Raw genomic sequence first — 24,174 nt, 5'->3', positions numbered from 1 at the left:
TAAACTAAAAAGATTGGAAAGCAGGCTTTCCTAGTGTTAAAAAGTTTTTTGTCATAAAAACACAACATTTCCTTATATCTAAATATTCCTTTATCTAAATATTTTTAGATTTAGCATGTCTAAATTTTACCACAAATAAATGCAGGTTCTTGTGGGGTAAATGTAACTGACCAATCAACCACAACCACACCCTGTGCTCCTTTTCTAAAGATAAACAACAAATTTTAAAAAGCAAAAACCCAAATTCTTTGATATGACCTGATCAGCTGCTACTCGTAAACAAAACTTATCTGAATGACCGGCTCACATCTGCTTTGATTCTACTGTTTTCACATAAGACTCTCTCGGAGGTGTGTAAGCCAATTCCATGGCTCGCATTCTAAAGTAGGAACACTGGGGAAATTTTATGTATATTCTCAGTTCTTTCCGACAATTCCCTTTGCCCTTGGACTCCTTTCCTATGACAAGTAAAAGTAAAATGTCTAGGTAGAAGAGAATTATGAACTTCAAATAAATTACAGGTACCATAAATTATTTTATTTAAAATCATTATATAAGTTGAAAATATATCTTGGTAAACTTTCATGTAAACAAAATCCAAAGGACAGCAGGTGTGGAATAGTGACTAAAAGTCAATATATGTTTTCAGCAACGCAGTATGGTTGTTTTAAGGAAGGAAAAAAATTAATAATGCAAGTTTAGTTGCACTAATAGAAGTAATATTTATCTCAAAGGGGGGAAATACAGTTATTTTCTTTGCACTGCAACCTCTACATCTAGTTATATAAAGTACTGTTAGTTTTAAAAGGAAGACTATCAAAGTAGAGATTCCCAGAGAAAAGCAACCAAGTAACAAGGCATGCTCATTATCATCACAGAAGGCATGACTAGATATTGGAAACATTAACAGGCATGACTTTAATTTCCTCCTGTGTGATGACTTCCGAATGGATATCCCCCAAGTCTGAGCTGTCCCTGGATTTCAAACATATAACCACCAGCTGAATGTATTTACTTGACTGGTTCACATACATTTTGGCCTCAACCAGAGAAGTAGCATAGCGTAAAGAGCCTGTACACTGGAGTCAGACTGCCATCATTTAGATCCAGAGCCTAGATGCTAGGTTCTACCAGTTAGCAGCCACATAGACCTTGGAAAAATTATTTGACATCTTTGTAACTCAAATTCCTTTTGTTATAAAGTAGACCTTGTAAGGTTATAATGAGATGTAAATACCTATGTAATTATGGAAAGCTCTTGAATAGAATTTGACACATCCTAATTGATATGTCTGTGAAATTTTTTTTAAAAAGCATACCTAATAACAAATTCAAATTCTCCATCCTCAAAACTGTGCTTCCTCCTGTAATATTTATTTCAGAAAATGACTCCAAAACAAAAACATGGCCTCTTTCCATACCCTAACTTCTTTTTTCAGTGAATCTTTAAAGCTCATGCCGTAAGGGTCAGTAAGATCTTGCCAGGCTTTGCCTCATCTACTGTGGGAATGAAGACCGTCCTTAGCAATCAGACCGTCGACATTCCAGAAAATGTCAATATCACTCTAAAGGGACACAGAGTTACTGTGAAGGGCCCCAAAAGTACCCTGTGAAGGGACTTCAATCTCGTCAACATAGGACTCTGTCCCCTAAGAAAGAAAAAGAAGAGGCTCTGGGTTGACAAATGGAGGGGAAACAGGACGGAGCTGGCCACGGTTCACACCATCTGCAGTCACACACAACAAGATCAAGGGGGAACACTGGGCTTCCGGCACAAGATGAGGTCTGTGTGCATCTCCTTCCCCAGCGACGTCGTCATTCAGGAGAATGCTTGTCTTCTTGAAATCAGAAATATGCTGGGCAAAAAATACCTTCACAGGGTCCAGATGAGGCCAGACGTTGCTTGCTCAGTATCTCAAGCCCAGAAAGATGAGTTAATTCTTGAATGAAATGAACCTGTACCAAATTCAGCTGCTTTGATTCAGCAAGCTACAACAGTTAAAAACAAGGGTATCAGATAATTCAGGGATGGTATCTATGTTTCTGAAAAAGGAACAGTTCAGCAGGCTGTGAATAAGATCTAAGGTGTCCAGCTACAGAAACATAGGTGCCAGATGATTCCTCACACTTACTTGTGATATTTTTAAAGATGCAGTAAAAGCTGTATATTGATTGGGGCGGGGGGAGATCTTGCCAGAGAAGAGAAAAAAGAGGAAAGAGAGAAGAAAAAAGGAAATGGAGGAAAGAAAGAGAGAAGAGAGAGAAACTGAGGAATTATGACAGCAATTAAACCAAAATGTTGATAGTGGTTACCTCTGGTTAAAAAGATTACAAGTAACCATATTCTTTATATACTTTTTTGTATTTCTGAGATCTTCTAAAAGTTAAAAATATGTTTCCCTTTTCACCAGAGAGAAAAAAGGCTGTTCTGAAAATATGTTTCATGATATCCTGGATAAAGTCTAAGCCCTTCATTAATTGGTTCCTGCTACTCCCCATATCCCTCGTAACCTCTCACGTGTGTACCTCTGCACAAGAAGCTATCTATAGCTAGAATGCACTCCCCATTCACCCTCACCTGCTAATTCTTACCCGTCCTTCAAAACCACTCACAGGCACTGTCTCTTCTGGAAAGTCTTTTTGGACCACAACCCTGCTCTCTCCAAACCCACCATTCCAATCTAGGTTAAATACCCTTCCATATGCACCTTTAGAATCTAGTGTACACATACAGCACTTACCACAGTAAGTTCAATAACTGAAGTGAAGAAATCTGTTTCCCTCTTTCCTTGATATAAAACACTTGTTTTCCTAGTGTTTCCTCTTATCTAACCCAGCACGTAACGTAGTACCTAACACATAGTTGGAGATCAAAAAAAAGTTGTTTAAATAGCTCCAAAGTTGTATTATTTCTGTTCTATTATATTGCCTCACCAGACATGTATAAAAGTTGGTAAGATGAATTCATAAAATTGTAGATTCCCAGTCTGGGAGTATTCAAAATGAAACCACCATTCTTGTTCCTTCTTCAGTCAACCATTTATTCACCAAATATTTATTGACTACCTCATATATGCCACACACTGGGAATACAAGAATGAGAAAAAAAAAGAATAAAAGGTTTCTTCTTTCATGATACTTTAGAAGAGAAGAGAAGGCAAATATTGACTAAATACTGGAAGCTACTAAATAAACATTAGAGACTTATCCGTAAAGTTAAGAAATATATTTGAGATAGAACATACAATGAAAGACATCACCATGTTTGAAAAGGTAAAAGATTCTGAATTAGAAATGAGATTAGGTTACTTGAAGACAGCAATTTTCAATCTTTGTTTCTGGCCGCCACAGACACAGGCATATCCAGGGTTATGCATTCTTTCCACAACACGCTAAATAACTCTACTCATGAACATGGCATGAAGCCTCATGGTGCTTGCCCGTTACACTACCCCTCCTGAAAAAACAAGCTGCAGCAGTTCTTCACGACTTGCAAAGCCAAGAGCTTCAAGAGAAACCAATCCTAACTTCCTGGCCTCAATGGTAAGTCCTGGGATGACTAACTGATGGCTGCCTTCTCAGGACTTTCTATACTGGAGGGTGTAGCAGAGACTCCTGGCCACCCACCCAATGCCTATTTTCCCTGTTTTCCCCAACTAGGAGACTACTGGAGATGGTAATATGCCCAGCTCAAAAATGAACAAAGTCCACCAATTTTTTCTCTCTTCTATCAGGTATAGTTATGTACTAGTTCTGGCCAAAGAGATACAAATGGAATTCACTAGGAGCACTTCTGAGAAAGCTCTTTTTTAATATTTTCTATTTAAATTTATTGGGGTAAAATTGGTTAGTGGTATTATCTAAGCTTCAGGAGTACAACCTTGTAATACATCATGTGTACATTCCACTGTGTGCTCACCACCCACGTCTACTCTCCTTCCATCGTCATGTATTTGACCCTCTTACTCTCTTCCCCCCACCCCTTGTCCCCTCTAGTAACCACCATACTATTATCTGTGTCTAGAGTTTGTTTGTTTGTTGCTTTTTGTTTTATATACCACATATGAGTGAAATCATATGGTTCTTGTCCTTTTCTGTCTCACTAATTTCGATTAGCATGATACTCAAGATCATCCATGTTGTTGCAAACGGCAATATGTCATCTTCCTATGGCTGAGGACTATTCCACAGTACACGGGGTGGGGCAAAAGTAGGGTTACAGTTGTGAATATGCAAAACAGAGTTTATTCTTATATTATTATTCATTAATTGCTGTGTTACTTTCCATACGGACAACTGTAAACCTACTTTCGCCCCACCCTGTACACATACCACTTCTTTGACCTGTTATCCAAGGAATGACACTGGGTTGTTTCCACATCTTGGCTATTGTGAATAATGCTGCAAAGAAAGAAAGGGTACACATACCTTTACGAATAAGTATTTTTTTAAATTTTTCAGGTAGATACCCAGAAGAGAACTGCTGGTAGCTCTATCCTTCATTTTCTGAGGAACCTCCACACTGTTTTCCATGAAGGCTGCACCAAACTGCATTCCCACCAGCAGCGTACAAGGGTTCCCTTTTCTCCACCTTTTCTTATTGATAATAGCCATTTTAGCAGGTATAAGGTGGTCTCTCCTGGTCTTCATTTGTATTCCCTTATAGCTATGGAAGGTGAGAATCTTTTCATGTATCTGTTGGCCATATGTATGTCTTCTGGGAAAGAGCATCTGTTCAGGTCCTCTGTCCATTTCGTAATCCGATTGTTTGTTATTTTGTTGTTAAGTAGCATGAGTTCTCAATATATTTTGGATATTAGCCCCTTAATGCAGTGGTCCCCAACCTTTTTGGCACATGGACCAATTTCACTGAAGACTTGGGGGTAGAGGGAAGCTGGGAAGGACAGGAGGCATAGCTCAGGTGACCTTTGCTTTGCATGAGGAGGTTCCTGGACCCCTGCCTTAATGGAAGTATTGTTTACAAATACCTTTTCCCATTTGTTGGGTGCCTTTTTGTTTCGTTGATACTTTCTTTTGCTGTGCAGAAGCTCCTTAATTAAATGTAGCCCCATTCATTTATTTTTGCTTTTGTTTCTCTGGCCTTTGGAATCAAGCTCACAAAAACCCCTCTGAGACGAAGGTCCCTAAGTTTAGTACCTATGTTTTCTTCTATGTATTTTATTCTTTCAGGTCTTATATTCAAGTCTTTAATCCATTTTGAGTTAATTTTTGTGTATGGTGTCAGACAACAGTCTAATTTCATTCCTTTACATGTGCCTTTGCAATTTTCCAACACCATTTACTGAAGAGGTGGGAAAGCTCTTTTCAAAAGGAGGAAGACTCAATCACCTTTTTATTCCTCTCCTCCTTTTCCCTTCTTTCTGCCTAGAATAAAAACATGAAAATAAGGATGACAACCCATAAATGGGGGACTACAAAGTTAGTTTTTAAATCTTTAAAAAAATCAAAAAAATGTTATACTAGTACCAATCATCTACCTCTGGACTTTTTTTATTTTATAGGGAAGAAAAGTACATTCCAGCCTAAGATGATGATAATTAATGGAACTAAATTAAAACTCTGTTTTTAGGGACAATGGAAGAATACAATTCACAATAACATGCATAGCTCAGAGTAAAAAGAAACACTCTAATACTGAACACTGAAAACAGAGTTGCTTGAAAGAAAAATTCAGGGTTTAAAGCTACCTGAGCAAGTCTCTTCCTTGCAACGGAACAGAAATGGCATTGCTTTCTCTTCCATCCAATAAAGGATATGACAAAGCAGCTGAGAACAACATATTTGATATATTAAAATATACCTTTTTAAATAAATAAAATCACCACAAGTGTTGGAGTTAAATTATCAGTACCCAATTGTCTGGCCTTCTCCAAATTCTAAACACTTATCTGGCATGCAGTTAAACAGAGAGGCTCCTTAAATTTACAAGAAATGGACAAAAATGGGTATGTATAGCTTGTTTAAACTGTGATGTGTAGAGGGAAATCAGAGAGAAGGAAATCCAAGACTATATGATATCCAAAGACCCAAGAATAGCTAGGGACAGTCCTGTTTATGTATGGGGCTTCCTCCAGTCTAAAAGCTTTCCTCCCACTGTCCCTTTCATCTGTAATTTCTGAAAAACAGTCTTTCCAGACAGGCCTTTAGGGTTCTTTTAGTTCCTGTGAGAAAGCATTCCTACAGGTTACATGAGAACACCAGAAAGTATATGAGGGTAGATGTGATCAAAACTGTGAGGAGAATCCAAACAACCAGCTAAATTCATTGGAGGACAAAGCTAATGTCATAGAGTGAGGTCTAGTAGAAAAATAAAATCTGACATCAGAGCTTTGAATGTAATTGAGCTACAACACAGTGTCCAGATGAGGATGACAAAAGTAAGAAATAAAGATTTTCATTATGGCATTTTAAGAGACTCAAAAAGATCCTCAGGTAGGACAAAAAAGAAAAAATAAATGGGTCTAAAACTAAAGTTTTTACAAAGCAAAGAAAACCATCAACAAAACAAAAAACCTACTGAATGGGAGAACATATTTTTCAATGATACAACTGAAAAGGCGTTAATATCCAAAATACAGGGTTGGGCAAAAGTAGGTTTATAGTTGTTCACATGGAAAATAATACAATAACTAAAAATACCAGAATAAAGTCTGAGTTTCACAACTGTTTACAATCGTAAACTTATTTTGCCCCAACCTGCATATAAGAAATTCAACAACCTAACAGCAAAAAACCATTATGATTAAAAAATGAGAAGATCTGAATAGACATTTCACCAAAAAAGACATACAGATAGCCAAAAGACATCAGAAAAGAAGTTCAGCCCTGGCTGGTGTGGCTCAGTGGATTGAGCACCACCTGCAAACCAAAGGGTTGCCAGTTCAATTCCTAGTCAGGCACATGCCTGGGTTGCAGGCCAGGTCCCCAGTAGGGGGTGCACGAGAGGCAATCACGCGCTGATGTTTCTCTCTCTCACTCCCTTCCTCTCTAAAAATAAATAAATAAAATCTTTATTTAAAAAAAAAGAGAAGCTCAACATCACTAATCATGAGAAATGCAAATTAAAACCACAATGAGGTGTCACTCAGTCATAAGAGAAAGAAACCTTGCCATTTGCAACAACTTTGATGAACCTAGTGAGTATTACACTAAGTGAAATAAATCAGACAGAGAAAGACAAATACGATATTATTTCACTTACATGTGTAATCTAAAAACTAAATAAATGGACAAACAAAACAGAAAAAAAATCATAGAACAAACTGATGGTCACCACATGGGAGAGGAGTTCAGAAGATGGGTGAAAAGATGAAAGAAATTAAAAAGTATAAATTGCCAGTTATAAAAATAGTCACAGGGATGGAAAGTACAACATAGGGAACAAAGTCAATAGTGTTGTAATAACTACATAGTATCAGATGGATACCAGACTTAGGGGTTGATCACTTCATAAGGTACATAAATGTATAATTACTGTGTTGTACATCCGAAACTAATGTTGTATGTCAATTGGAAAATAAATTAAAAATAAGTTATTAAAAAAGAAATTAAAAATTTTAATTATATTATAGTAATAAAACATTTTCAAAGACCTTTTTCATTTCCCACTTCTCTAAAATAAACAATAAGACTAACATAATTTGATAATTAAAACTGCACAACAAATTCTCTATACCTTGGTTCTACAAATTTGAGAAGATATAGAGGACGGGGGGACAAAAGAGAATGAAATGTCCTGGGATAGCTCCAAATGAAAGAAATCCTTTTTGTGTTACTAAATTTTATACCGAAATCAAAGAAAGCATATCCTAATAGTGACAATAGTAACAAACACATCATAATTACTATGTATCAGGTACATAGCACTTTATGTGTATTAATTCATTTGATTCTTATAATATTTTTATTTACTAGATGGATGAAAAAAAGCAGAGAGCCTTTATATAACTTGCCCAAGGACACAGGGTTACTAAGCAAGAATTAAAACTCAAGCAGTCTGGTTCTGGAGTCCATGCTCTTAATCACTTTACCAAAATGTCTTTCTAGCTTTACCAAAATGTCTTTACACCTTAAGTCATTTGAGAGTCAAACTGAACAGAGCTGAAATTACTTCTTTCGCACTACCCTGTCAAGGTACTGCTACTCTCCCAGTCACCCAAATTTAAATCTGTGAGATGACTTTCAGCCCTGCAGTGCATTCTATATCCAATTAGTCACACAACCAAACCCTGTCAATTAAATCCTCCATTTCCACTCCTATTGTCACCATCCTGAAATTCCACAGACAAAAATTGCGTCACCTTTTCAAGAAGGCAATAACTCACGCCAACCTTATTAATAAAACAGCTTTTTCACATGGTCTCTTGTACCAGTTTTATGGAACATAATTACAATAAAATATTTTACATTTCCCCATAAAATTTCTCCTTAATTTTAGTCCATCATTCTAGCCTATGTACTAACTTTCCCTTCCAGATATTTACCAATCACAAATTAGACAAGCAAAACTTTAAACTAAAAATTTATCAATCACATTCCCTATTCAAATGACATACAAACACTTTAAAGTTTTAGTGCCAGAAATAAAACCTACAGGAAAGTGAATTTTTAACCCTTAAATTACACCTGAGGGTAGGGTGTTCTCACTTCAATGACCAGAATCATAACTTATATGACCCTCAACAGAACACACTGCTTCCTTTAGTCCATTTTGGTTCCAACAAGTATCAGTGAGACAGCTTAGAAACCTTAAAAGGACTTTTCCAAAAAGGGAGAACCAAACAGAAATAGAGCCAAAGAGGCTTAAAAACAGTCCGCAACATAAGATAAATCACAGTATTCTCGAACTTTTTTCATTTCCTGAAATATAGGTGTTATTTACACAGTATACCATGGTAAATCACAAGACTGTCAATGGTCTCAGTATCTCAACACGATGGACCAGCCAAGTGGTGCAACTCTACAGTCAGCTCCCACAGAGTACTTCCCTTCAGCATCCACCAGTTCTAATCTTCTCCAGACCAGTCATCCAAAGTCCTGGAACTACTCTCGAGGTCTCTCATATGGATCCCTTGATTCCCACCTCCCTCTGTGCCAGGATGTGGGAAGTGCTATCTTGAGAGACAGAAAGAAGGAATAGTTGATTCTGACTTATACTTCAAGTCCTCCTATTTTGTTTTAAATCTGGAAGAAATGACTCTTCTAGCTGCTTGGTAACTGACAATTGGAATGACTTTAGTCCATTAATGTTCTCTTACTCCACACATTAAGGAGATGCTACCTTAACCAAAAGGCTAAGGTGATCTGAGATTATAAAATACATCACTATTGGTATTTGAAACATGCCACAGACATTAGTTTAGTGTGGTATGAACTGAGTGAACTTCACATTGTACAGAGCCTTGTAGTGTTTCCATACCCTCTGGCACTGTAGCTAGCACCTCTAAAAATGACTGCCAGAGAGGGGTAGCAGGAGCTCATGGCTCCACTGGCACTAGCTGGCACTAGTCTCCAGTCTCCAACATGATCTGTTGCAAAGCTAGCCAGAAATAATGTCCAAAGATTTGCCAGAGCTGGAGTTTCTTTTTGAAAAGCAGAAGGCAACTTAATTAAGATCCTAAACATACACTGACACAGCGTAACATCCAGCATTGCATAGAACCAGAAGCCTATCCTAGTCACTGCAACTAGATTATGTCTGGAATCTCACCCTTAGCATACTGTAATTAAATAGGATGATAAGATTGTATATTCTTCCCTACGTATGTTCTAGAAAACCCAATTTTATTAGGTTAAGAGTCCTACATTTGTAAGTTAATGACAAATCCAAACATTGTAGAACCATTACTGTTTAAAAAAAATGAATGTGTATATATTTTAATACAAATTTAGCAAACAAGCTTTTGAGGGGGGGAAAAAGCATAGTATTTCCAAGTGCAGTAACAACTGGAATATTAACCTGAATAGGTCAGGTTAATGTTCGTATGGACTTGTGAAAAATAACAAGACCAGTGAGGATGGTGTGTGTAAGTCTATGATGACGAACATATATACAAGAGGAAGTCCACCATCACTATAAAAAAGCTACTAGACTTGAACATGAGGGCACAACCAACATCTGCCTTATTTAGCACAGTATTCCTGGCACTCAACACATTGTCCAGTACCTAACAGGCACTGAGAAAATACTTAAGAATCAATCACTGTAAGTACTTAATGTAGGCTAAAGCTACATGACCACTTGGCAAGAGTATTGTACACAAACTAATTTAATTATCAAAAGAGGGAGTGGAATTTGACCGAAGAACCTTTAAGGTCCCTTCCAAACCCTAAGATTCCATAAAACTTTAATCATTACCCCAGTGAAGATTTGTAATGAGCATCATACTAGATTACAGGAAGGACGTTTAGAGAAATGTCTGCCAATAACTAGAGGCTGCATCACAAACTACAAGTCAGTCTTTTCATCTAAATCTTTGCCAAGCAGGGGGTGGAAAAAGAAAGAAAAATGAGCAAGACAGAATCACTAAAAATTAGTGTTCTTAAAGAATTAATTGAACTTATTTATATATTTCTATATTTAGAAACTATATAATTACAGTAATCTAAAAAAAAAAACAAGTCTATGCATCGCATTAAAATAAATCCTTAAATGCTATATTATGTATGCTAAGAAATAATTAGGAGAAAAAGCCCCTGGTATCAAAAGTACATAGAATCATTTCTTTCTTCACAAGCCCCAAATTAAAAAGTCCTCTACCAGTTAGGCAACTGCTCAGTTACAGGACTGATTTAGAAATACACAGGATGTTATGCTTGTACCTAACTTGCGTTAATGATAGACTGCAAATGTGTGGCTCTGTATCTCTCTACCCTTTTCTTTGTCCTTGTAAGAGAGATAAATATTTTTGGAAGTATTATATCATATACAAATAGGTCGTACATTCAATGTGCAATTTGATTACAGATAAGTATAATCATAGTCATGTAGAACTCACATCTAAGTAATTCTTGGCTAGTTTAAGTCAAAAAACTAACATCCATCACTCTTACAACTTTTTCATTAGAACACCATGGCTATCATAGTCAAAGCCTTTCCTTTATGGAGTACACACGCACTATAGGTGTTTCTTGTAAATACAGTCATCCCTCCGTATCCTTGGGGAATTGGTTCCAGGACTGCCAAGGACACCAAAATCCTCAGATGCTCAAGTCTGTTATATAAAATGGTGTAGCATTTGCATATAACCTCCATACCTCCTCTTCTATACTGAATTACATGAGACACCTAACACAATGAAAGTGCTATGTAAACAGTTGGTATATGTACTGTTTAGGGGATAGGGATGAGAAGAAAAAGTGTGTACGTGTTCCGTACAGACACAACCATTGCAGTCCTAACTACACAGTACACGTCAGCAACAACATGACATTCTTTATCAAATATTTTCCATCCACCGTCAGTTGAATCAGGGATGCAGAACCCGAGAACGTGGACCCTGTGCAGGGCTAACTGGATGGCCTAGTTTGGAAAAAAGAAAAGCCACCAACTCCTTCATTACCACAGATTTGTGTCATTAGACCCTTCTGATTTCAGTGTTAAAACATTTCTATTAGTGTCTTTCTAATGTCAGTTAAACCTTCTGAACTAGAATAAGACTTGTCCTGTTAATTTTTTAACTGTTACAAAAGCAGAAGAAAAAACCTTTTTAAAAATCAACTTGCCCCATCTAACACAAAGAAGAGAGTATTTTATTCTAGTTTTAGAAAAACGTTAGAAGAGAGTCAAAGGAACAGGGTTTTATTACCATCTCAGCCCACAGTAAGCAGGCTTACAACCTTGGGCAAGTTACTGAATCTCTAAATTTCAATAACTAATTTTTAGCATGAATGGAGATTAATTCAGCACTTAAAATAAATTTAACTTAGCTAAAACTGTCAGTTTTCAGCTTTCCAAATCTTGAATTTACACAAATTTTCCCAACTTGTGAAATAATCTTCCTAAATTTCCACATATACTTCAGATTCTGGATAATGCTTGGCTTAACTTGAAGTATATTTAAGCTAATAAAAATTAGCTGTTCAAAGAAATAAACTTTAGTAAATAAGAATTTATTATCTTTAACATTAATTTATAAAAAATTGATCCTACTTTTATCTTGCATTATATTTAAGGGGATGTCCGAAACCATTCCCGCCCTCCCCCTTCACAGACACATTTCAGTGCAATGCGAAAACCTTTGCTGGGATAGGTACAAGCTACTCAGCAATACTTCCAATTAAGACATACATATACTCTCAATGAATTTCTTAAAAGTCTGATGTCTCGTGATAACATTTGCAAAACAGTAGACACAGCCACATCACTCGTAAGTTTTTAATTGATTAATAAGCCTTCAACTCTCAACCATTAAAAAACTTTTCTTCACTAGGTATACATATTGGTACTGCCACCTTAGTAATGCTATCTCCCTAAAATGTTGTATATTGGTGGTATTACGACTTTTTATAGACACATAAGTACCACTAGAGGCCACCAAATACTTCACTTTTTAAAACTGACGCATTTATAAGTTATATGGAGATGACAATGCACAGTATATCCATAACTGGGAAAGTTCCACATGAACACTCAAAGCACAATACAAACTCAAGCAAAAAGACGCGAACATATTTTATGCACTAAATAGGATGTCTGGATCACCAAAGAACTTAATTAGACCAAGAACTGGGGTGTGGGGGCAACGGAGAGTATCCAAGTATCACTACTTATGTACCTTTGAAAATAGATTATACAAGAGGGGGGCCCCAAAATCGGAATTTATTCATAAAAATTATGTATTTATTCTTACGTGTTTAAACTTCAGTCACCTTAGTAGTCTCTACTGGATGCAGTACACCCATCAAGACTTCCCACTGCTCAGTTTCTGAAGTCGTTGATTTTGATGCCTTTTAGTGCTTCTACCATTTTTGTTTCACCTCTTACACGTCGGCAAAATGTTTCCCTTTGAGGACTTTTTTTCATCCAAGAAAACAAAAAGAAAAAGTCACTTGGAACGAGGTCAGGTGAACAGGGAGGTTAGGGCATGGGAGTCAGGCCATTTTTGGTCCAAAACTGCTGAACACTCAGTGCAGTGTGGGCAGGTGTGTTATGAAATGGGCAAATGTGTTGAAACAGTCTTCAAAAAAATTCCAAACAGCCTCTCACAACACCAGCTGGTGCACCAAGACAGATGGTTCCTAGAACACTCATCTAACAGGAGGGGAAGCCTGTACAAGGGGCCTGCCCTCCAAAAAATAATTCCGGCTTTTTTGGGTCCCCCCTTGTATAACATAGAAAGTTGATGCTCTCTTTAAACAGCTGTTGCCTTTTATAATCAAACAACATACCTATACACAGGTATATATAACGTATACTGATACAGATAAATAAAATCCCAAAGTTCGGTATTCTTTCTTCCGTATCATGAAGTCTTTCACGTATAATGTTTTTATATCTAAAGTTGGCTGCCATCTATAGCAATTAAAACTGAAGAGGAAGGGATTAGTCAAAGAACATGTATGAATGACCCATGGACATGGACAACAGTGTGGGGAATGACTGTGGGTGCAGGGGGTAGGCTGGGAGGAGGAGGGTAGAGAGGGAAAAATTAGGAAAACCTTAATAGAATAAACAGGAATAATTTTTTTAAAACTTTAATAAAGAAGTTCCATTGTCAAAGTCACCCCACAGATTGGAATATAACCAAAATTCTAACTTGAGGAGAAAAACCTGGCTCAGCAGAATAGGTAACACATGAGAAAATTTTGCTCTGAGCATCTATGGCAGGGGTGTCAAACCCATTTTCACCAGGGGCCACATCAGCCTCGAGGTTGCCTTCAAAGGGCCGAATGTAATTTTAGGACTGTATAAATGTACCTGCTCCTTAACCAGGGTCAAGGAACTCGGCGCTGCCGGGTAGAAACAAAGTACCAGGCCAGATAAAACAAGGTGGAGGGCCGGATTTGGCCTGCGGGCCTTGTGTTTGCCACCTGTGTCCTATGGGAACTGCTGATGGTCTCCCACATCCCCTCATTTCTTCCAGTGTCCTCCTCCTCACTAAAGGTAAATATATCAAAAAAACAAGGGCTCAGGTAGCATCCAGAAATTCTGCAGTGCCAAGTGAAGTCTATGAAACAAAATGGTACTTCTTGCTATCTGAGAACCCACCTTTTTTGAATGGTGATGCAGTACTTTTCAAAGGCTTTCAAGTATTCCAGGGAACTTTTATTGTCATGCTTTTGGCATTCTATCTCAAGTCTTTGCTTAACTAGAGGTTGCAAAGATGGTCTCCTGAGTTTTCTTTTAAAACCTTGACAATTTTAGCTTTCACATTTACTCTGTGATCCTTTTCAGATTAATTTTAATGTATGGTGTGAAGTTAGGTGAAGGTTAATTTTTTTCAAAATGGATATTCCATTGTTTTGGCAACATTTATTGAAAACCCTATCTTTTCCACAACTGAATTACCTTAGTAACTCCATTGCAAATCAATTTACCAAATATGTGTGGGTTTGCTCTTAGACTGTTGCACAGACCTACATGTCTACCCTTAAGGCAATGCCACACTGTCTTGCATATTGAGCTTTATTTATAGCGTGATCTTGAAACTAGGTGCTGCAAGTCCTCCAATTTTGTTTCTTCTTCCCCAAATTGTTTTGTCTATTTGCTATACCATATGTCTTAGAGATTTGTTCATGCCATTGCATAAAGCTCTATCTCATTCTTTTTTTTTAAGATTATATTTATTTCTAGAGAGAGGAAGGGAGGGAGAAAAAGAGAGAGAGAAACATCAATGTGTTGTTGCCTCTCATGTGCCCCCCACTGGGGTTCTGGCCTGCAACCCAGGCATGTGCCCTGACTGGGTAAATAGAACCCATGATCCTTTGGTTCGAAGGACAGCTCTCAATCCACTGAGCCACACCAGCCAGGGCTCATATTTTTCTTTAAAATTTTTTTTAAATTTTACTAGTAGTAAAATATACATAACATATATCATCTTAACCATTTTTAAGTACAGTTCAGCAGTGTTAAATACATTTGCACTGTTCTGCAACCAATCTCCAGAACTCTTTCCTCTTGCAAAACTGAAAATCTATACCCATTAAACAATCCCCATTCCTCCATCCCCTGACCTCCGGGCAAGCAGCGGGTATCTAGAAATTTGAGTACTGTCTGTCTCTATGAAATTGACTATTCTAGATACTTCACTTAAATGGAATCATGCAGTATTTGTCTTTTTTTCCAGTAAATTAACTTTTTAAAAATTTCTGATATATTTATTGATTATGCTATTACAGTTGTCCTATTTCCGCCCCTTCACTCAACTCCATCCTGCCCACCCCCTCCCTCCCACATTCCCCCCCTATAGTTCATGTCCATGGGTCATACTTATAAGTTCTTTGGCTTCTACATTTCCTCCACTATTCTTACCCTCCCCCTGTCTATTTTCCACCTATCATTTATGCTCTTTATTCTCTGTACCTTTCCCCACTCTCTACCCTCCCAATCCCCTGTTGATAACCCTCCATGTGATCTCCATTTCTGTGGTTGTTTCTGTTCTAGTTGTTTGCTTAGTTTTCTTTTGTTTTGGTTTTAGGTGTGGTTGTTAACAACTGTGAGTTTGCTGTCGTTTTTACTGTTCATATTTTTTATCTTCTTTTTCTTAGGTAACTCCCTTTAACATTTCATATAATAAGGGCTTGGTGATGATGAACTCCTTTAACTTGACCTTACCTGAGAAGCACTTTATCTTCCCTTCCATTCTAAATGATAGCTTTGCTGGATACAGTAATCTTGGATGTAGGCCCTTGCCTTTCATGAATTGGAATACTTCTTTCCAGCCCCTTCTTGCCTGTAAGGTCTCTTTGGAGAAATCAGCTGACAGTCTTATGGGAACCCCTTTGTAGGTAACTGTGTCCTTTTCTCTTGTGGCTTCTAAGATTCTCTCCTTATTTTTAATCTTGGGTAATGTAATTATGATGTGCCTTGGTGTGTTCCTCCTTGGGTCCAGCTTCTTTGGGACTCTCTGAGTTTCCTGGACTTCCTGGAAGTCTATTTCCTTTGCCAGACTGGGGAAGTTCTCCTTCATTATTTGTTCAAATAAGTTTTCAATTTTTTGTTCTTCCTCTTCTCCTTCTGGCACCCCTATAATTCAGATGTTGGAACGTTTCAAGATGTCCTGGAGGTTCCTAAGCCTCTCCTTATTTTTCCGAATTCTTGTTTCTTCATTCTTTTCTGGTTGGACGTTTCTTTCTTCCTTTTGGTCCACACCATTGATCTGAGTCCCAGTTTCCTTCGCATCACTATTGGTTCCCTGTACATTTTCCTTTGTTTCTCTTGGCATAGGCTTCATTTTTTCATCTAGTTTTCGAACAAATTCAACCAATTCTGTGAGCGTCTTAATAACCAGTGTTTTGAACTGTGCTTCTGATAGGTTGGCTATCTCTTCCTCGCTTAGTTGTATTTTTTCTAGAGCTTTGAAGTGTTCTGTCATTAGGGCCATTTTTTTTTCTTGTCTTGGTGCATCTGTTACTTTAAGGGGTGGAGCCTTAGGTATTCACCAGGGCGGGGTAACACTGGTTGCTGCGCTGTGACACCATACATGAGGGAGGGGCCAAGAGGGAGCAATGGCGCCCCTCCACTCTCCACCGGGTTTCAGCCACTCCCTCCGCTTCCCACAGTCAAATTGGGCCCCTCTGATGCTGGTTCCCGAGTGGGTGGGCTTGTGCACACTCTAGGCCCCTGTGGGTCTCTCCAACGACCTCTCCTGTGAGGCTGGGAGTCTCTCCTGCTGCCGCCTCAACCCCCACGGGCGTTTTCAATCAGAGGTTTGAGGCTTTATTTCCCGGAGCTGGAGCCCTGGGTTACGCAAACAGCTTTGCTCCCCTCTGTTCGTCCTAGTTTATCTGTGCGCGAGTGTGGGGCCGCGGTGTGCTACCCACGCTCTGCCTGCCCTGTTCTCCGCCACTCTGAGTCCAGCCCTCTTGGTTTATCTGTGTGCGAGTGTGGGGCCGCAGGGTCTGCTAGTGGTCAGACTGCCTGCCCCGTTTGTCCCACACTCCGCCAGTCTCAGTCCTGCCACGGCAACTTGAGTCCTCTCTGCCCTGGCTGCCCATCTCCGCCCCTCCTACTGGTCTGGATGAATGTTTATTTTTTATCTACTTGGTGTCAGACTTCCTTGCCATTCGATTTTCCATCAGTTCTGGTTGTGTGAGGAGGCGCAGTGTGTCCACCTACGCCGCCATCTTGGTTCTCCCAGTATTTTTCTTTTAATGATGGGCTTATTTCACGTAGCATAATGTCCTCAAGGTTTATCCATGTTGTAGCATATGTCAGAATTTCCTTCTTTTTAAAGACTAAGTAATATTCCATTGTATGTCCATACTACATTTTGTTTATCCAATCCGTCAATGGATATTTGGGTTGCTTCCACTTTTGGGCTATTGTAATTAATGCTGCTGTGTATGTATGCACAAATACCTGTTTGAGAACCTCCTTTCAGTTCTTTTGGGTATGTATCCAAAAGTGAAATTGCTGGACCATATAGTAATTATATTTTCAACTTTTTGAGGAACCACAAGATAATTCTCCACAGCCTCACCAGTTTACACATTCCCAGCAGCAGTGTACAAGGATTGTAATGTTTCCATTTCCTTGCCAACACTTGCTATTTTCTGTTGTTTTTAATAGTAGCCATTATAACAGGTGTAAAGTGATATTTCACTGTGGTTTTGAACCACATTTCCCTAATGATTAGTGATGCTGGCATCTTTTATATGCTTGTTAGCCATATGTACATCTTCTATCTTGTACCTTTTAACAGTTGTATTATATTCTGATGAGTAACTATGGGGACCACTAATCAATCATTCTCCTACTGACAGACATTTAGTAGCTTCCAACCTTCTGCCAGGAATAACCTTATACATGCATATGTATAAGTAACCATACAAGTCATTTTGTTCAAAAACAGTCTGTTTATGCATGTCTTCCAATTTACTACCTTTCACTCTTACATGAGAGATGAGTAGCAATATTCCATGTGTTAACAAGGGCAAGGCTATTTGCAAACAACATGACTTTGTAAAAGGTTAGACCTGAGTAGTCCTACATCTTCCTCAGGAAGTTCTCCATGGCCTCAAAGCACCAGGTATAGCAGAACCCCAGCATGGCAAGAAAACTTTGTCTAAGGTGGTTCTGAGAGTAATAATGAAGTAGCAGACCGTGGAGACTGGATAGGTAAAAGATTCTGTAGCACAACTGAGGCTACTGATATATTAGTAAAGTAAGCAGAATTGTAAGTAACTAGAATTGTTATTATTGTAAGTAACAATTCTAGTTACGTACAATTCTCAAAAGCCTAGTGTATGGGAACAAACCATTTTGGTAAGCATGGAGCAATGTGAGAAAAATAACACCAAGACTGACTATCCTCCACCCCACAGATGTTAAGAGAATCTACTGCCTCAGATGTATCCTCTAGATTCCATCAGGTTCCAACATGTCGTGTGGTTTTATTACTTCAAAGAGACAACTGTCTGGAAGTGGGAAACAGAAATGTGAGTTGAACCCACCACTTCCCAGTTTAAACCCCAGTTATATCCACTTGCTTTGTTGTGAACATAACTTAAAAATTCCTTTTTGTAGTCCTTGGTATACAGGGTCCAGCACAAATAATGCCCCTTTTTTATTACAAAATCTTTTATTTCAAAATCAGAAGCATGTAATTCTGTAACATAACAATATCACACTCAGGCACACCATATGACATTTTAGGTGAAATGTTCAAATTAAAACTATGAATTATTATACCCATATTATTCCCCTACCGACACACTCAAGCAGGCATCACTCCTGCTGGACCCTGTATTTTAAAAGTCATGTCGTCATACATCATAGCAGTTCTTATCTTTTCATCCTGAGCTCTATACAAAATCAAGAGTCCTTCTACATGTCTTTTACATCATCTTTAAAGCTGAATTCATCACTAAGTGCGCTACCTCAGCACAGAGGGTTCAGATTCTACCTAGGTATATTTTATGGTTATGTGTTTTTATTTTTAGCTGTCTTCTTGTATTTCTCAAATCTCTCTAGCTGGCAAATTATCCTGTCTATCTTTATTCTAAATGATTACTTACAGAGCTGGCTTATTATATTCACATGCAAGAACCAATGTTTTTACCTATTATAATTCATCTTCTTAGATAAAGGGCCTATAACTCCAGCCTTTTAAAATCTTTGTGAACCTTAATTCTGTTATCCACTATATTCACTGACTTGCTCATCTTCCTTTCATGTATTTTCCTCTACAAAGACAGGAGAAAATTCTCTTCCATGTTTTCCACACTCAGCTCCCTGACCAAACATTATGTGTATCTAGGTCAGAATGACATCTGCCCCCCCATTTGCTGTATTCAATGCATTCTAAAGCATCTTAAAGAAGTAAAGCATTGCATGGTACTTATACTAACTTCTCTGCCCACAAATTGCATCCTATAATATAGTAAGACTACTTCTCCTGCGTTATAACTGCAGAATGTTAAATAAAAAATTTTACCCCTCTCCTCCTCGGTCTACACCTACAATTACAGAAAACTGGATTCATATTGAAGGGAGTCAAATCACTGTTATATAATTTAAATAACTAAACTAATTTCATAAGAACCTCAAGTTTAGAAACTCTACCTAAATGTTTACTCATCTTTTCCTCATCACAACGTTTTATGACATAGTACTTGAGTTTTTTAAAAACAGCTAGATAGAACTAAAAATGTCCCAGTGCAAACATTCCTTAGTAAAGATAGGGCACATTTTCTGAATTATAATATAAAAAAAAATCTTTTTAAAAAGCTAATGCCAAAACAATACTTTTTCTGATGTCCAAAACCCAGCCAATAAAAACATTTGTTCCCATAATCCAAAATAGATTGTTAGCCATAGAATGCCTCTGCAAAAACAATTCTTAAACTTTCTTTGGAATATTGTCACTAAAATTAACTGAAATTTTATTTATATGACTGTCTATGGTTTCCCTGTATGCTTAAAAAACACAAGAAAAAGATAAAAATATCCCAGAATTGGGAAAGTAGTCATTATGTTTGGTTTAGCTTATTTTCATATTTTTATTTTTAAAATCCATCCAAATTAAAGTTCAGCACTTTCCAATAGAAGAAAAGAAAAAGAAGACAATTTCTTTACATAAAAACTAAAAGAATAAATTCAGAATCCTCTAAATTAAATTTGGGATTTGGGAATGAATGTCTAAAATCCTCTTCCACAAGTCGTAAAGCTTAGTCCTCAGGCTGAATACAATTACCTTTCACTTAGAATTTAAACATATCAAATGTATGCTGTCTGGGAGGAAGGTGGGAATAGAAAATAATTTCAATACAATGTTATGCCCTGAACCTAGATCTGTCCTCAGATAAAATAAATTTGTTTCCATCTAGTAACATGGCATTCTTTTAACATTTCTAAACCTCAGTTCTTCCAAATCATAGAACCCTGTTTTCAGATCCTGTATTTACGCTAAAACACAAATGCTAAACATAGCTTAAAGCATCACTCTCAGAATATACTCAGATCTTGGCTGACACTTAAGAGTCAAAAGACCTGGCTTTGAATCCTAGCTCTGCTGCACCTTAGCTGTTAGACCCTAATGAAATTGTTTAAATCCACTGACCCTTAAATTTCTAATCTGTAAATTAGATATACTTCTGTGTATCAGCTAATTTATGTAAATTCATCACAGTCTATCAGTCCTATACAACTGTTAAATATTAACGTTATTGTTACATGCTAAAGGTTGTTCTAGTACCTTGGAAGGGGTAAGATTTTTTTCCCTGTAAATCATCAGAAAAGCGTCACTACCACCCTGGAATTAACAAACCACTTAGGGACTGAGCAGATCATCCCTAATTAAACTAAGATTTTATTAGGCTTATCTCTGGTCTTGAAGATACAGAAGTTACTGTAGATCACTCGGTATTTTACAGTTACTCAAGTTATTGCTGTTCATACGCAGAACACTGTCTTGTCTCTAATACATGAAGCATCACCCAAAGCAATAAATACACAATGAAAAACGTAATAGTTATTGATTCTATTATATTTTTCAATATATAATATTGAAACATAATAATTTAACATCTGACTTTGACAGATGTTAATTTGTATACAGCACAGCAGACATTAGAGGATAAGAATTGCTATCAATTATAGAAAAAAGAAAAAGATATTTCTAATGTAATCCAGCTATTTATTGGGGTGATATTGGTTAATAAGATCATATAGGTTTTAAGTTTATTATTTCTATGGTACATAATCTGTATATTGCATTGTGTGCCCACCAGCTAAAGTCAAATCATCTTCATCACCATGTATTTAGCCCCCATTACCCTTTATTACTAAATAATAATCTATCCCCCAAAAAAACCTTGCAATGCTTTGCTAAGTAAGAATCAGCCAAGAAATCATCCAGGAGAAAAATCTCCATTCCACCAATCAGCAGCACATGACTACTTGTTATTGGAGAGACATTGATAGCACTTTAACACAGGAGTGTCTGTCATACAAAGAAAAAACATTTACTAAATAGTGAAATCAATAAGTGCTCACTACTGGAGAAACAGAGGTACCACACTGTCTATTCCCTTGACTTTCAAAACACAAAACTTTCATCCTTTGTCAGTGATAACTAAATAACTAGTGCCAAATCATGGTATCTCTCTGCCCCAATAATGTCTGTTGTTCTTGAAACTTACAAAGGTAGTTCACTGTTCAAATTGTCAAAGTGTTGTAATTTATTTTCCTCTATAATTTGATGTGAGAGAAGGTAGGAACTCACAAAAAGTTCAAAACAGTCTCCAGCACCAAAAACTTCCCCTTCCAGTAACATCACTAAAAAGATACTTAAACAAGCCCTGGCTGGTGTGGATCAGTGGATTGAGTGCTGACCTGCGAACCAAATGGTCGCCGGTTCAATTCCCAGTCTAGGGCACATGCCTGGGTTGCTGGCCAGATCCCCAGTTGGGGGTGCATGAGAGACAACCACACACTGATATTTCTCTCCCTTTCTTTCTCCCTCCCTTCCTCTCTCTCTAAAAATAAATAAAACTTTTTAAATGAGCCCAAAATATTTTTTTAAATACTTAAACAGAGTTGAAAAACTTTAACAGTACAAAGGAGTACCAAGTTAAACACACAGTAAGGCCAATAACTCGTATTTGTCAGCATGTAGGGGAGGAAAAAAAAGGAATACAATAGGCTCTCCAAAAAGTTACTCTTCCTTAGATCCTCACATTCTTTCCCCATTTTTAATGCCAAAATTCAAGATTTACCCTTTATGTGGGTCTATAGAATATACAGACTTATTTACACAGTGGGATTATAATAATCAAAATTAGGCATTCAGTGATGTATCTTCTGTTCTCAGTGAAGCAGAAATGGACAGTCAATAGCTAGAATGAAAAAGTTCACACTTTTCAACATCTGTTTTACCCCAATTGATATTTCTCGTCCATGCTAACAGGAGAATGAACAATTCCTCTTCTAGGGCAGGTACTGCAAGATGTTGAACAAACAGCAAGAACAACAGTAATAATAAACCAACTACCTCACTTAACGAGCACTTACTTCATGGAATACGTTGTTCTAAGCATTTCATGTGCATTTTTAAAACCATTTTATCTTTACAAAAACCCTATGGGATTAGTACTGTCATCAACCACATGTCATAAATGAGGATTCTGCTGCTCAAAGAAGTTCACTTGTAAAAAGTCAAACCGTACAGCTGGGAGTTCAACAGAAGTCTCCTGCAGGACCCGCACACTGCGCCAAATGTCCTCTCAACAAGGGCTGCTTTGAAGGACACTTCTCGTAAGTTTGTGTGTGTGCGCGCACACAGGCAGCATACACACACACACATACACACCCCAGCACGTCTGAGAACCAAACCGCATAGCCCCATTACGAAATACCTCGTGACTTTAGTGATACCTTCCAGTCCCTCATCCACCCATTCATTGTGCAGGCCCACCACGCAGCACGCTGTGGCCATCGTGAACCACGCTGCAGCACCACCTTCCTTTAAAACGGCTGACAAGGACAAAGCAGTTGAATTGCACTGTTATAAAGCGACCTGAAGATCCCATAGCTAAAAATAAAGAATATGGATTTGTGAACTCAACATAACTCGTCACCATTAAACCAACATTTCCCTTTTTTTGTATTTTTTGGTTTAGTTGTCACCAAAGCAATAATCTGGAAATTTTCAGAAAAAAATATAATAAATATTTGTTTAGTGACACACTATCACTAAAGCTACTATTTTGACTAGAGTCAAAGGAATTTTTCATCTTCCAAGTATATAAAGATCATCAATTTCATCTTTAATATAAGAGAAGTTTACACGTGAAGAGTAAAACAGGCATTCTAGAATCAATACATTCAAAGGTTACCTTACTGGGGGGATGGAGGAGAGGGATTACTTCTGGTAACATGTCACAGTTAAATCACCAAATTATTTAATAGTAATTGTATCATAAATATAATCATAAATGTAACATAAGAAGAAAAGTATCATTATAAAAGTACAGTAATACAACATAAACTTACCAATTCAATTCCCTGTGGAAAAGGTGTATCATCCCAGTCCTTCTGTGGAAATCTCTGGATTATTTTCCCCAGACCTGCTCCTGACCCTATTAATAAAATCAAAGTAAATGAGGTACTATAAAATCTGAATACTCGTTATATTAATACTTATTTCTAAATGAATATTTGTTGAATAAATTAATATACTGATTAAATATTTTCAAGATTTAAAGGACATAAAAGAATGTACCTTCTAAACATAATACTGAAATGGCAGGCAATCCCTATCCAACAGAAGCTCGAGTCACGCATATGAAAAGCTAAGAAAAACAGACGGAAACACTGCAATCTACAGTCTCTCCATACCATGGGAATATCTGCCTTCATTCCCAATTAGGAAAGCAATCTTCTCAGTATCTCAAGTTGAAACTTTAAAAAGAACTTTTCTAAGGAGACAAAGTACTTTTAATTGACAAGTGAAATGATACTGTTAGCACAAAGCTTCACTTATGGGTTAT

At 37.4% G+C, this 24,174-nt stretch overlaps 1 protein-coding gene and 1 pseudogene across 2 annotated transcripts in view; one reads left to right on the top strand and one right to left on the bottom strand.

Annotated features, from left to right (window-relative positions):
• The window catches only part of SBF2 (SET binding factor 2), a 416,007-nt gene that overhangs the window by 334,839 nt on the left and 56,994 nt on the right, over positions 1-24,174 (bottom strand). For both annotated transcript variants that reach the window (XM_024558744.3, XM_024558743.3), the window contains exon 2: positions 23,678-23,763. In XM_024558744.3, coding sequence (XP_024414512.2) covers positions 23,678-23,763 — 86 coding nt within the window. The remainder of the gene's footprint in view (positions 1-23,677; positions 23,764-24,174) is intronic.
• Positions 1,345-3,549, top strand: LOC112303257 (large ribosomal subunit protein uL6 pseudogene; annotated as a pseudogene).

This window comes from Desmodus rotundus, chromosome 5, assembly GCF_022682495.2.
Source record: "Desmodus rotundus isolate HL8 chromosome 5, HLdesRot8A.1, whole genome shotgun sequence".
NCBI lineage: Eukaryota > Metazoa > Chordata > Mammalia > Chiroptera > Phyllostomidae > Desmodus > Desmodus rotundus.
This window is presented reverse-complemented; position numbering and strand designations above follow the sequence as displayed.